This window comes from Stegodyphus dumicola, chromosome 4 (genome assembly GCF_044657685.1).
Source record: "Stegodyphus dumicola isolate Sdum_Otavi_A_Nest chromosome 4, ASM4465768v1".
In the NCBI taxonomy this organism is placed as follows: domain Eukaryota; kingdom Metazoa; phylum Arthropoda; class Arachnida; order Araneae; family Eresidae; genus Stegodyphus; species Stegodyphus dumicola.
This window is the reverse complement of record NC_140771.1, coordinates 60155185-60170826: the sequence shown is the minus strand read 5'-3', so window position 1 is coordinate 60170826 and position 15642 is coordinate 60155185. Positions and strand designations below refer to the sequence as shown.

The 15642-nt window shown below is 34.9% G+C and overlaps 1 protein-coding gene across 16 annotated transcripts in view; it reads right to left on the bottom strand.

Moving 5' to 3' along the window:
* Positions 1-5807: 5807 nt before the first annotated feature.
* LOC118200019 (zonadhesin-like) overlaps positions 5808-15642 on the bottom strand; it is a 260274-nt gene continuing 250439 nt past the window's right edge. For 15 of the 16 annotated variants that reach the window (XM_085814973.1, XM_085814977.1, XM_085814983.1 and 12 more), the window contains 3 exons: positions 12140-12313; positions 11802-11946; positions 5808-6170 (listed from right to left, as the gene is read on the bottom strand). In XM_085814973.1, coding sequence (XP_085671099.1) covers positions 6131-6170; positions 11802-11946; positions 12140-12313 — 359 coding nt within the window. In that variant the 3' untranslated portion in view covers positions 5808-6130. The remainder of the gene's footprint in view (positions 6171-11801; positions 11947-12139; positions 12314-15642) is intronic. The other variant, XM_085814976.1, reaches the window with a different exon arrangement.

Sequence of the window (15642 nt, the reverse complement as noted above, 5' to 3'; positions counted from 1 at the left end):
AGCCAATAAATAAATACAATAAATTTGTAAAAAGGCAGTAATTTAAGAATTTATTATGCTTTCATGGTTCAACAAGCTGAGTCGCCAGTTCATATCACATGATCTCGAGTGATCTCATGTCACGTAAACTACGTTACAAAAATCTAATTCTCTCAGTAATTATCTACATTAATTTCAAGTTAAATTTTAATTTGGGATACAAGTTTAAATGCAAGAATTATTTCAATTCGTACGAGTAGCTTACTCGGAAATTATGTAAAACCGCAGTGCTTTACTTCGCTAGTGTATTCTCATTAGAATTGAGGAATTTAACCCTTGACTTCGCCTTTTCCAACATTTTCGCCTTCGGATGAGCGGTGTGATTGCATTCTGATTGACTTAATTACCGCGAATGGCCTTAGGGAATAAAATTTTACTATCTGGTAAAATGTCCATGTAATTGTATGCCAGTATTTGAAAGAACCAATCAATCTAATAAGAAATGGCTGCGACTTGTTTTAAAAATGAGGCGTAAAAGCGACGATATTCCGTTTGGCATCAGTTGTACCATTATCGGCGACTTTATGTAGTAATGTCAATAAAATATTTAAAAACTTCAATTTATACAATAAACATTGTTAAATATTAATAAACATTGATCAGCTCATATTAGTAAACATTATCCCGCCATACACTTTTCTTATATATGTTTTTCGTCGCCAGAAAGAGGAATTGATCATTTACTGGTGGACCAACTCCCCTTACATTACACTTACAGCTAGCAGTATTTTATTACAATTTTACACATTTCTAATCTTGGCTCGGGATTAGCTAATCAAGAAACATTTATTAATACAAACTAAAATATGAACACAGTAACAAACCTTAAGACTTAATGCTCAGATCCATGAAAACTAACAGTCATGAATATCTTTGAGGAAATTTGTAATGCTGACATTGTTTCCTGGAAAGCGTTCTTAACTGTGTTTCCACATCAAGAATTACAGTTTACATCCGCCAATTGCAAAATCTTAGCAAAGATACATTTAAAGCAATAGTGATCAGTATGGCCAACATTTCTTTAAGTGCATCATCCTGAATCTCTTAAATTAATCCAAAGGGTTTTCACAATATGTACCTTCAAAAGTTTCTTTTTAATTTACAGTTTGAGAATTCATCAAACAGAATAATTTCTGGTTACAGTACAGACTGCAAGAAAATCGATCAGGTTATTTTATTTCAAAATTCAGATATAATATAGTCAACTTTACAGATGAATACTAGAAAAATTAAAAGAGCAGTCTTTATGTTTAGTGATAATTTTAATCATCTCACGAGGGTTATATTTGCTTAAAATTCTTAAGAAATGTGGTCTGTAAATTTTGGGCAACCTGTAGATAGTTTGCAGACGTTTATTCGTTACTATAGCACTGAAGATAATTTCTATCACCTGGAAGATATCTCCATTCTCTCTATGGAATACTGGTTTACTAATCTATGTATTGTTGAAATTATATGCCTATACTCATTTATTTGAAAATTAATGTAAATACGTTTCGTATTTGTTTCGTATTATTAGGAAATGCATGCATAAACCTTTTATATTTTGTATTTTTATAAAACTGTATAAATTTGTTTAATTTTTCTAAGCATTGTAAATTGGCGCGTAATTGCTGCGTATTTATGTATATAATTTATTGTACTTTAGTTTTTAAAGTGTTGTGCGTATAGTAATTTAATGTTTCGAAATGATTCTGGTCGGTTTCGCCTTAAACAAATTTGGGAACTTAGCAACAAATTTAGCGACTTCTGTAAATTTCTCAAATCTTTGATTTGATGTCGTTACGATCGATATGTGCAAAATATAAGAATTTACTAATTCTGCTCATCTAGAAGCAACTTTAAAAATAGGTTAAATGAGCTTTAAAAATAATTAGTGCAATAAATAACTGTCCTTTTTCCAGTAAAATAACTTGCAATTTTGAGAACGGTTATTACTCTCTCGTACGAAGTAACCGAAGTATTGTAATCATGGAAAACTTGGAATATCATATTTCAAAGAAAATCTCCATTTTTACCCCTCTCGAATCCATTTAGACGGTTTTTTGCGTGACATCTGTATGTACGGGACAAAATAGAAAAATGTTTTTAACAAAACGGATTCTAAAATGGATTCAGGAGGGATTTTGTTTCGTGATTTCTCTACGTACGTACGTATGTATCTCGCATATAACTCAAAAATGATTGGTCGTCGAACGCTGAAATATTATATAAAGGGCTACTGTAACATATTGTTGTGCACCTCCCTTATTTTAGCAATCGGCCGCACAAAACATATATATATATATATATATATATATTATATACCCACCCTCTTACGCGACTCGGTAAGCTCTATTTTTTATTCTTATGTTGGCAAACTGATCATTTTTTTATTTTAAAAGTGACTGAATTACGTTGCTTTTATGTTACGGTTAAGGTTTTTATGCCTTTAGTTAATCTGCATGCAGTAGTTGTAGAATTATTAACAATTCAAAAGTTTAAGTGGCGCTAGGCTTAACAAGACCACCATTTTTTTATATTTGAAAATCTTAGTAGAATTGTGAGGCCTACGTGAATATGAATTAAGTCAGTTTATGCACCAAATTCAGTGCCTTTTTAGCACAGTGGAACCAAAAGTTAGCTTTTAATTTTGTGCACTGAAAATTTTGTCCTCCAGCCCGTTAGCCGAATTACTTGTTTTCACGTACAAATTATAATTTTAATTGCAAAAATTGATCTTGTTAACGTTATAACTTGTATTTGGCGTTATAGGTTTTTTTGTATTTTTACAATTTTTAAGGAAGGTGGTTTGAGTTTTTATGTATTTTTGCTTTGCTGCGAAATGAGAACAGAATTTATTTAATTAGAAATATACCTGTAATGAAATTCGAGAAAATAAGTTCAAATAAAGTGCAGCAAAAGCAGTATAATTTAACAGGCCCTATAATAAAGTCATATGGTATTCTTTTTCTCCGTTAACGTGTACTTTCAAATGCTTTCTTTTCGATTTAGTCCTCACCCTGCCGATATCCGAGCAAAATTCTTTCATATTTAATCTTGTGATAAGTAAAGTAAACATACAGGGGTTGGACAAAAATATGGAAACACCTTTAACAAAACATGTTTCTTTGCTTAATATGGTGTAGGAAACCCGTTGGCATCCAAAACAGCGTGCAGTCTTCTCGGAATGAATAAATACAGTTCCTGTATGTTTGCCAAGGGAATATTATACCATTCTTCCTGCGAAACGATGTTGGCGGTGGATAACGAGAACGCACTTTCCTGGACAATGTGAGCTATGTGAGCAGGGGCTTTGTCGTCTTGGAAGACACCATCACCATCGGGGAACAAAGTTTGTACCATGGGATGAACTTGATCGGCCAAAATGTTCACATAAGTGTTGGCAGTCATGTGCCCTGACACAGTTATCATGGGGCTAGCAGAGAACCACGATATGGCTGCCCAAACCATAACAGAACCCCCGCCATGTTTCACTCTTGGCAACAAGCAGTCTGTATTATAGGCTTGAGATGGCGTTCTCCAGACGTAAACTCGGCCAGAAGTGGGAAACAATGTGAAAGAAGACTCGTCAGCCCATATTACTCGCTTCCACTGCTCCATAGTCCAGGCTTTATGACTTAAACACCATCTTTTCCTGTTACGGGCATTAGCATCACTGATGAGTGGCTTCTCAATTGCAGCACGGCCAGCAATTCCCTGTTTATGAAGCTTCCTTCTAATTGTTTTGGTACTCACAGGGTTCGGTAACACAACATTCATTTCAGCAGTAACTTTTGCAGCTGTGGTCTTCTTATTTTTCGTCACAATTGCCCTTAATGATCGTCTGTCACGATCACTCAGGACACACTTTCGTCCGCGCTGTGATTTAGCAGATGATGTTTTTCCGCTTTTCAAATATGCGGAATAAATCTTCGATACAGTACCTCTTGAATCACTAAACACCTCGGCTACCTTGCTTACGGAAGCACCTACCATACGTGCTCCAACAATTTGCCCACGTTCGAAGTCTGTTAACTCTGACATAATGCAATGACAACCTCACATAACAGTACTCCGACAACAACTGAACTGTTTAGCACATTTACGAAGTTGTAGAGGTGGCGTCAGTAGTCAAAAACGCCAGCGCCACCTACATATTTCATTAAAATCAATCTTTCTTTTCAAACATGCATTTCACAAGGTGTTTCCATATTTTTGTCCATCCACTGTATAATTATGTGATTTGGAGATAAATTTGCTTCTGAATGCCATTAAAAAAATCGTTCAATAGGTGAACGTCGTATTTAGAGGTCCAAAAGTAATCTGTATTTTCCGAAAACCATTTAAAGATTAACATATAGGAAATACGCACTAAAGCTAAATATGTACGCCAATAATTGCATCCCCAATTACGTGTGTATATAAAGCGAGAGATATCATCTATCGAAATGTCATTCGGTTCTGCCAGATGTAAGGATTCTATGATTTAAGCGATATTTAATGTGGTTTAACAGTTGGAACTAATGAACAAAGTCACTACATATCGAAAGTACTCCTAACTAGAAATAACGCATAACTCATAACTACAAGTACTCCGGTAAAATTTTCTGACTTCCTAACTATGTTATACAGTGATAATGTATGTATTGAAGTTCGGAACACGAAAACTCAGCTATGCCCTTGCTGGGATTCAACATCCGGAGCTTCCGATTGGTAGTCGAACGCACTTTCCAGTTTACCTCAGCCCACCAGCGGCCGAGCGGTAAAGTCGCTGAACACTGGTAGTTCGGTCCGAGGTTCGAATACCGCGAACGGACTGGCTGCATGGATGTTTTCGTGGTTTTCCCCATGTGTAACGTGTATACGAGCCAGTTTCCCTTAGAAAGTCCTCCCCTTAGGCAGATAGCCCTAGTGTGCTTTGCCATAATTAAATACACCACCACACCACACCACCAGTTTACCTCACGAAGGCATGTGATAAGGAAGGTGAAAATTCCCTTACCTTTTCTTCTGAGAAGGAAAGGCACCCAGTCGCCAAATCCAAATAGAGACGAATTATCGTACACCACATTTTAGTCGAATGCCACGATTGTGAAATACTGCGGTATTATTCTGGGTTTCTATTACCGGAGTTACACTTCCCAGAAATTAAGGGTAATGTGGTCCTTTCCGAATCTAAGAATGGAAGTTATTTTACATGTTTCCCAATGGGAAGAATGTAATATTAGAAAGATAGGTACATAATGCCTAGGTTCTTAAAATCCTGGCTTCAGCAAAATGGGAGACAAAAACATCTGGTCAAGTTGTATAGGCAGAGTCAGCTGACGATAACCAATCAGCGTTGAAGGAGATGATATGTAAAAGTTCAGGTTCTCAAAATGTAATTTTTTGGGGATGGAAAATTTTACATTTAAATGAAAATTGTCAGATTACCTATCAAATGTCACTGTAGAGTGATTAGGTATTTATTAAAGAGAGGAATAAACCCCGGTCGAGATTCCGGACCTTCCGGAAGCCGGACGTGCTTTCTTGTCATCAAGGGCACGCTGCAAGTTAAACGCCACAAAGGCTCGTGAAAAGGAAAAAAAAAACTTCCTCATGCTGGCGCCTCAACAAACAAAAACGTGAGGATTGTGAATTACGTATATCCTTTATAAAATAGGCTTTAGTAACCGATACCCAGTCTGAATGTTGTTGATGAATAATGTTCTCTGCCAAATTCTGAAGACAATTTGAAGAATATTTACAGAACGAACTTTCGCCTTATACTAAATCAAAATTCCATATTTATAATTCAAAAAATATTTATTATAATAAGTAAACTTTAAAAATAACACATAATTATTAGATTTAGAAAAATTAATGAAGAAATAGAAATTCATTTACAGCCTGCAGCATCTACTGTGATGATAAAGACTTAAAATAAATTTATTCTTTTCAAAAACACAAAGTTAATATATTGTCGGTAAAAGTTTTCTTTAAATGTGCAGTTGCTTTTTATCATGTTATATTCCAAGCCAAACATTTAAATTCTCAGAGACGAAATTCCAGTCACAATCCTAGAAGCATTTATTACATACACACCGTACTGTAATGCAGGTATTATTCATTATTTGCTTTTCTGTTCTTGATCTCGTTGTCGTCCAGATCTGAAAAGCATATACAAATTTTCAGGCAATTTAACTCGTATTAGGTTTATTGGAAGGTAATGCAGGATTTGGGTTTTCTAAACTTAAAGAGCTTAGAAAAGTAATAAAGATTGATTTTGTAATCCAGATTTTTACAGACTGTTATAATCTTTATTATTTGGCCCTTTTTCCCCTAAAATCCATTGCGTTATCTTTTAATTAATTTTAATCATTTGTAACGAATTTCATATGATAAGATGCATAGTCTCCGTATCATGCTTTATGAGTTTTGCCGGCATGAAAATAACAACAAGCACAGGATTTTACACAAGTGTTATTGGAGAATCATAATACTCAGAGGCGTCAAAGAAGTTTCGAAGTGGAAACTTTAATCTTTAGGTCAAGCCTAGAATTTCGAGACCCAGTGAGGTGAAAAATAATAAATTGAAGATGCTGATAGAACCAGAAACCATGCACCATTAGTATGAGGGAGGAGATTTTTACTGCACACAGTGAACGGTAATAGACCACTCGATATGAGAGCTCTTCTGGTCTTGATGATTTTTTTGCATATGAACTCCCAGCTAAAAGCCATGAGCAAAGAGTATCGAATGGTACTTCTCTGTCCACAAGAAATGAAATAAATGCAGCCTTCCGTAAAGTGTCCGTAACCTGGAGTTGAAGCAGAATTCTAAGGACTAATTATACCCAAAAAAGAATGGTTGCCCACAAAAGAGAAAACAAGCTTCACAGAGAATTCAGAACTGCATCCAAAGCACAGTTTGCTCTGTATGTGGTGACATAAAAGAAGCCGCTAATTTTGAATCTTTGGAAATAGCCTAATCATTAATGCAGACATCTTCTATCATCTTAAATAGTCTGAAATTATCTTTAACAACCGAAGCACCTACATCAGTCAACAGACCTGCTGTGATTCATCAGCAGGCTAACCTACTCTTGCATATACTGCAAGAGGCACTCAACCAGTGGCGACTCGTAATAAGCACTGTGGAACTGCAGCACCCCTTATTTCCACTTATTATTATTTTTAATATTTAATATAGTGTGGCCTTTAGTCTTTAATTCTTTCTTTATACTTTTACAATACATAATCCTTAAGCTTAATGTCAGTTGCCATCCCCTACTTTGTGAAAAGGTACGAAATTGTTTGTTTGGAACTGCGCGCTTCAGAGTTCCAGCGACGTGGGTGCTTGGCTGTTCTGCGCATGCGCGCACAGAAAGCAGCACGCGAGCCGGGTAGCGAGAAGAGCACTGTCGCTCTTGCAGTGCCGAAATTCTGGCATGATTTTGGAAACTCGATTTCTTTTTACTCTGCGCGTGTGGCATTCCTCCACAAGGTGGAACTTCATCATACGAACCATAAACAGAGTTCATGAAAATTTGCAACCTTTAAAAAATTGCCTTACTGAAATTCAATAAACATCAAACGCAGATCAAACTATTGCAAAAGCAACAGGAATTTAAAAAAAAATATAATATGATAATAATTTCAAGTTTTGGTTAGAGCTTTTTTATCAGATGCATTATGTTGAAATAATATACAACTAAATGCAATCCAGAGAAATTAGTGTGTTGTTTAAAGTTAACGAATATATAACAAATTTCAAAACTGTTATTTTAGAATTAAGAAACTCAAAGTACTGTAAGAATTTTTCAAAGATACTGATGGCAGAAGCTAAGGAAATATCTGACTTTATACTATGTATTGATATAATGCACAAGTATTCTTCCACCAAACACTTAGCAGCTGCTAAATTGTTAAACAAGAAATGCTTCGCTAGTTTTAGGAATGACCATTCTACAGAAGAAATAGTACTGACCACTGAAGCATTTTTAATGATTGACAAAGAAAAGCTTGAAACTGAACTAAAACTATTCTATTGTAGGTCTGATATCCATGAATACTGCAAATTGATTGAGCTACTGAAATTTATCTTCGAAAATAATCTAGATGATGTTCTTAGTGAAATTACGAAACAGATAAAAATTCTCTTGAGAGTTCCCATGACTACATCAGAGGCAGAACGCTGCTTTTCAACATTTAAAAGAATGAAAACTTTTTTAAGAAGCACTAGGAATTCGGAAAGACTAAATGCGCTTGCATTGATTTCAATAAAGAAAAATTTCCTCAGTTGTCATCCAGAGATCAAGGAGAAAATTATTGATCTTTTCGTATAAATTAAAACAAGAAGACTGGATTTTTATTTTTAAATGAATAGGCAAAGATTGAACTGTAACAATTTTGGTTAAAGTAATTAAGAAATGTTTAATTTTTTTCTCGTAAGATTTCATGAAGTTTCAAAATAAATTTTATTTTTATACATGTTTATTTCCTTTTAGACAATTTTAAAACAAAGGTTAAAATTTTTTTGGAACAGCATCCCCAGTAATTTTAGCCACGAGCCGCCACTGCACTCAACAAAGGCTTAATAATGGGAAATCCCCCCTTACCTGTCTAAACATTTAGCTGTTGCTCTGCCCAGTTTCTACCAGAGTGAATAAAGTTTACTGCAATATTTAAAGAATCCTTCAAAAAGAGTTGCTTGAAAGATGGACAGAAGTCATTGAAACTAATGGATATTATATTATTGATTAAATTTACAATATTTCACATTTAAAATTTTCTGTCTTAATCCTGCATTACTTTCTAATCAACATGATATTAAGAAAAGAATAAACTTAGAACAAAGAGAACTAAAATTTCATGTTTAAACAAAAACTTCAGAACTACGTTATTAGCTATTAATTTTGACTATAATTAGTTATAATATTTTATATTATGTACTATGTGACTCTTCTGATTTCACAAGATACACGCTGAAAACATTCTACTCGATGACAAAATCTGTGGGAACAACGCAGAGTGCATCTCTATAGTAAATCCTTACTTCGCAAGCGCGGTCTAATTCTCATTTGGCCCATTGTTATCTATTGAACAAGAAGTTTTCAAAGCTTAACACACTTTAGTATGCAAATATTTATCATGTCTTATTACAATTGCCATGCAGCGCTGAAATTTTATAATGTAGTATTTTGAATTTTTACATTGCATTACTTGAATTTTTACATTCCATTACTTGAATTTTTACATTGCATTACTTAAAATTTTACATTACTTAGATATACATTTATTGCAACAAACTATTTTCGCATGAAGCTTTTATAATAAGTAATGATTACAAAATCTAAGCAAAAGAACCATTGATTACAAGAAAACTTATATAGAGATTCTTGGGCCACCTGTAGCGTGAATACACGATGCGATACAGGCCGGTACTGAGGAACACAGTTTTCATATATTGACAAATCTGGATATTTGGCAATTGGGAATGTGATGAAGGCATTCATATGACACCCTGGCTACGTGTGGCCGAGTTCTGTCATGTTGAAAAATGTGTCTTTGGAGCAATGTTATAAGTGAAAGCACATGTGACTGAATGTTTCGAACATACTCAGGCCTATCATAGTGCTGTAACTAAAGTGACCAGGTATCATATGCGACGCTATCTCATACCATCACATAAGTTTTGAGATTGGTGTGCCGCTATAAAGCGAAGGCAAAACTGTCGCGTTGATCATGAGACCTCCGCATACGTACACGTTGTCATCATTGCACATCGAATGTCATCATTGCACATCGAATGTCATCATTGCACATCGAATTCAATCTCAATTAGTCGAGGAACATGACATGGCTCCATTCGGTTGCGGTCTAATCTCATCGAATGCCCTACCATTGCAGACGGAGGCGGAAGTGGGCGAGTGTCATTGGCAGCACCTAATGACAGTGATCCAACGTCGTGGCGCTCATTCGGCCCACCAGCGGCCGAGTGGAAACGTCGCTGAAACTGGTAGTTCGGTCCGAGGTTCGGGCGTTTTCGTGGTTTTCCAACTGTGTAACGTGTATACGAGCCAGTTTTCCTTAGAAAGTCCTCCATGGAGGCATCCCTTCCTTAAGGCAGATAGCCTTCGAGTGCTTTTCCGTAATCTAATAAAACCATAACCGTGTCGCTCATTTTCCCCTCTCAAACGCTTATAACTTACCATATTGTCTTCGACGGCAGATTATGTGTAAGCAAAATGACTCTACATACCTTTTCATGAGGCAGGACAACGAAGTTTAACACCTTTTGGTAGCAAGGTGTAATCACATTGTATTTCTAATCATTTGTTATCTGCCTGACACGTACTTTCGTGTCAAGTTTCGTTATTGATTCGAGAATTATTGCTTTACGTGCAAATTTCTACGATAATGAATGCATATATTAGCAATGTAATTTTTCATTAATATATCCTTATAATAATTAAAATTTTACTAAGAGTTAGATTTTAAATCGTATCCTACCTTTAGACCACTCTGAAAGTTATGCAAATATAAAAACATGAGGCATGTTGCCACTGTATCGTTAAGCACCAGTTCCTGTTACATTGGTTAAAAGCCTTACATAGTTAAGTAATTGCGCTGATGATAAGTAATTTCAAATTTTAGCTGTAGAATAGTAGCTCGACCTGATGTTTAATTTAGAACTTTTGTCTTATAAGCTTTGTTTAAGGCAATTTGCTCCTCAAAAACTTACAGTCAATTGCAAAATGTACGTTTTGCATCATGGATAAATCGCCTTTGCTTAAGAACAGGAATTATAAACAAAGAAACGGGAGGAAAACAAAATCTGCCTTCAGAACTCACCTTCCATGTAAGTCATATATTTTATGACTCAATACAGTGAAGATAAAACCACATTTAAATAACCAAATATTCAACTTATTAAAATTTTAAATAAGTAATTATTTTTCATAGTGTGCAGGTTTGACAAAACTTTCGACACATTTTATATAGACTTTTGTAATATAATTATTATATTTTTAACGAAATAACACATTGTATAAAATTATCATTCCTAAGATAAAATGATTTACTAAAGGAACTTCATGTTATCAAAAAAGAAGTTAAACCATCTGATAATTATGTTTTTCCCAATCATTGCCAATGAAACTGAAATTTCAATAAAAATTAATCCCTGATCAACCATGAATTCAGAAAACTACTTCTCACGGCTAAATTCAAACAGATGCGATTAATAAGGCATTGCATTGATTTAAAAATCCAGTATTAATCTCTAAAAATGGAGAAAAACCTATATAAATGAAATTAAAATTCCACTTTGTAAAAGTGCTTCTTGGAACAAAACATTCATATTCTAGAAGTATCACCATTTTTGCAAAAAATAATATTATAAATGTTCTCTGTAAGCTTGTCAAGAATCAGATTGGATAATTAGATTATGGCATCCTTTCCTTTAAAGTTAATTGTCTATGGAAAAGTATGTCTTCATGGAGAAATTCCTAAGAGGAACTGGCTGATAATCATTTTATACATAGGTAATACCTCAAAACCCCCTACAGCCAGTCCATTTTTCAGGATTCGCCAGGAATCAAACCCTGGTCTTCAGTATAGTGAACTAACTTGCTACCCAGCAAATCTTAAAATCGCATGAAAGTAATTTCTTTATTAATTCTTTAGAAGATATATAAAAAATAAGTATTATTGGTATGAAAAACACGTTTGTTTTCTCTAAAGGTTTTAAAAAACGAAGACTCTAATCACTTTTTTGAAAACGTCTTCCTGCTTACCCATAGCGTTTCATATTACCTTGCGCAAAAGAACTTTCAGAACATTCCGATGAATAGTATTCGTCACTCCAAGACTGAATTTCACGAGAACGGTATCCCTGCGTTTGAGTGTTATTTGTTTCTTCTTTGTCCTGCGTAGCTTCTCCTAATTAAAGGAAAGTGAAAACAGAGATCAGGATTTTGTTTCTATTCAAATAAATGCAAGCAATATCAGATTCTTAGCATTTTTTTATTGATGTATGTTATTAAAATTTTCTGGTAAGCATTTGGGATGAACTGCAAATTACTGATTACATTTGTTTAAAAATTTCTAAATTTCTAGCTGCCTCTAGACTTACCTTCCGGGCATTGATCTACAGGTACACATGGGCCATCCTTCTCCGCCCTCACAAAGCTCTTTTCGCAAAAACAGCCCCTAGCGCACATTTTATTGCACGGTGGATTCCTGTCTGCGCACGTTGATTGACATGCAGTACCACATTCGTTGTAAAATTCATTTTCTCCACACAGTTCTAGAAAGAAAATAATCTTACTATATAAGTTGCACATGAAATTAAATTTGTAAACAGAAAAACAAAAACATATATGTCTCATTCTTTGAGATCCCATGAATTTCCATTAAAATCTCAGACATATCGGTCTCTGCAGAAACATCCTGGTTCATAAGACTTATGACATTTAACATCATTGTGACAGCGTTAATTTTCAGACGTACTTCGGCAAGGGCAGCAGTAATGCTAATAGGGGTATAGAGGATATGCCATTAAGTGGAAGCCCGTGCCTTTGTGTTGAACTAGATATACATAAAAGTTAAAGCACTTGATTATAAACAATTATAAACAACAGGGATCAGTATAAAGTGAATAAATTTTCAGGGCCATATCTCAGAAGGTTAAGAAGGATATTTGGTACTACGTAGTTGGACCTAAGTTAAGTAATACATATGTTTAGAAAGGAGAAACTAATAATTTTTTTTTCCAATCATTGCATCAAAAATCATATTTTCCATTTCTTTGCAACGATTGCAAACCGTTTTTACCATCAGCTTTAAAAGAAAAAAGATTTCAAAGCAATTACAACAACTATAAAAGTCTTTTTTTTTTTTCTGTCACATATATAAATACATAAGAATAGTTAATATACGTAATAATTATAAAGAGTTAAAAGCATTTATATAACGTTCTCATATTTGAATTTATAACTGTAGAAGGTACGTTATGCCCGAAGTGTTACATTTTGGTAGTGTATAATGCCCCTAAACTAGAACTTAATTTTTATTTTATGTGATAGAAAATCATGAACTGAATTTAAAAATCCAATCCAATACTGAATGAAATTAAGCATTTTATTTCAGCATCAAATAGGCAAGTGATAAGTAACTGACCAAAACGTGATCCTCACAAAATACGGAAAACATCTAAAAGAATAAATTTGGATTACATAAGTGCCTCAAAAGATCATGCAGAGAACTAAATGACAGAGCAACTTATAATGACCAACAGGAATCAGCGTAGCATGAATAACTTTAGAGTACGGTAGCTCCGAAAACTAGAAATTTTCTCTCGACTACGAAAATGACGAAAAATAAACATATGCCTACGTGAAAATAATAGCAAAATTTTAGCATGTTCCGACTAAATGATAGACAATGTAGATGTTCGTGCCAGCTATGAACCGAAAACTGGCATTTGAACATTAAATATAAAAACTGACCGTGATTGCCGCAAAGCCCAGGATGCTGATGTCAGAACTTCACAAAAAAATCTAATTGAATTTTCTAGAGAACAGCTCTTGGAGATAAACGGTAACGAAGATAATTTTATTCATGGCTGCTGATGGCAAATAAGACGAGAATGCAGTTAGTCGTCGGGAAGTGAAACATGACAGTGTTGTGTGGAACATAGAATTTTGCTTGGAAAATTTCGGCCATTAATGTTAGAAATGAAGAGAGGTCGTTGCTAATTAAGTATTTGCCACATTTCAAATAACGTGAAGGTAATACATGCTTATTTCCCGCTCAGCTGTGAAATTATATAAAGAAAAAATTCCATGGTAAAAGCAGGGAAATCTATTTGCTTTTGTACTGCAACGCAGCCTCAATTAAGAGTCGAACTTCCCGATCGGTTATTTCTGACTTCACGTAGCACATGAAGAAACCACAAAATCTCCCATGGAGCCAACCTATTCGCCAGAGTTCCTATTTTGCCGCTCAGCCACTGGTCGGCATTTCGCAATATGAAATTTACTATAGCAATTTAAAATCAAGCATTAAATTCTCAATGTAAACAAATAAACGATTTGCAAAATTCTATTGTGAGTCAAATATTCTTCTTAGTATACAAATTTTTCAGTATGAAAATTATTATGGTGATTTAAAGTAGTTATTAAATTTTGAACATAAATAAATAAACGAACTTTAAGGTTCTATTGTGAATACAATATTCTTTTTAACACACAAATTTCATATTGTAAAAATATTAGGATCTTTGCGGCAAAAGTACTTAAGTATTTCACCACCCACTCCCGACAAATTAAACTCATGTTTTCAATATAGAGCACTGATACGCAGACAATTACATCAAGAAGGCAGGCGAGAAGAATTTTTTTAAATATAATGGAATCCTAATACCTCAGATATTGCGAGAAGAGAAAAAAGATTCGAGGTAAAGATTTTCCGAAAAAATTGTGGTAAATGATTAATGATTCTGTTTCTGATAAATTTTAAATTAAAATCCCATAGAAAGTGAACGACATAGAGCACATAGTAATTAAAATACGAAATGATATCAATATTTGATTTTAAGCTATTGCATTAAACAACATTATCAGGGATTTGAATAAAGTTTCTGGCTAATCTTTGGAATATGGTAACAGGTAGTTTGGCGACATTTTGGTAAGGCGATAAAGGTTACTAGCTAGGACTTTAGCAGTGTACATGGATAAAGTCAAGAGTGTGCGCAATGCCAATTTTGGCATTAGCTTCTCCTCGCGTACATCAGTCGCACGTGAAGGTTGTCTTAGAACCAAGTCAATTTGATTTTTCTTCTACGATCAGTTGTTAGCACATAAAAGGTTGCTCACCGGTCTTAAGTGACCAAAGAGTAGTAAAAAGGCCTTAGTGCGATTTTACTGATTCTTTGCATCTATTTTCCCTGATGACTGAACTGGTTTAAGGACTTGATCAACATGTCACTGGTCAAACTAATTTTCGCTCGATATGCGGAATTAACTTCCAAAGAGAAGGATTTACCTTTGACTGAGGATGAAAGAATTGATCTGGATTTTCTATTAAATCTTCTCCCTAACCTATCGGATAAAGTACGAGCAAGTCTGAACTCTGCACGTGGCTCTGAACTAGGCTTAGCGCAAGTCGTTTCTAACCGGTTAGCGTCTAATGAAATTGATTCCCGTCATGCTGATGTCTCCCAACACGATATGCATTGGACTGCTGTTACCAAAAGTACGAAACTTACTCTGAGCGATACTGAATCGGACCCTCCTGAGGTGCAAAACAAATTTGATGTTCTTGCGAACATAGCTGATGATGACTCCGCACTTACTGTCGAACAGTACAAGCACAGTACCAGACATGAAGGTGATGTTAGCTTGAAACGAAATCCCAAACCGAAGGCTCCCAAAAGTTTAAAAATCTCGCCTAGTCAGGACATAGGTAGTAAAATTACACAAACATTGAGTTCTGAGTTTGCCGTCAGCAGCCACAATAATGTGGCGCCATCTCGTGAAGGAACTGAGAAACAGGCGGCAGCGAGTAGGTCTGGAACCGAAAACGCAGCGCGACCACTCAGTTATCCAGATGAGGTCACGTGCCCGACTGGGCGAA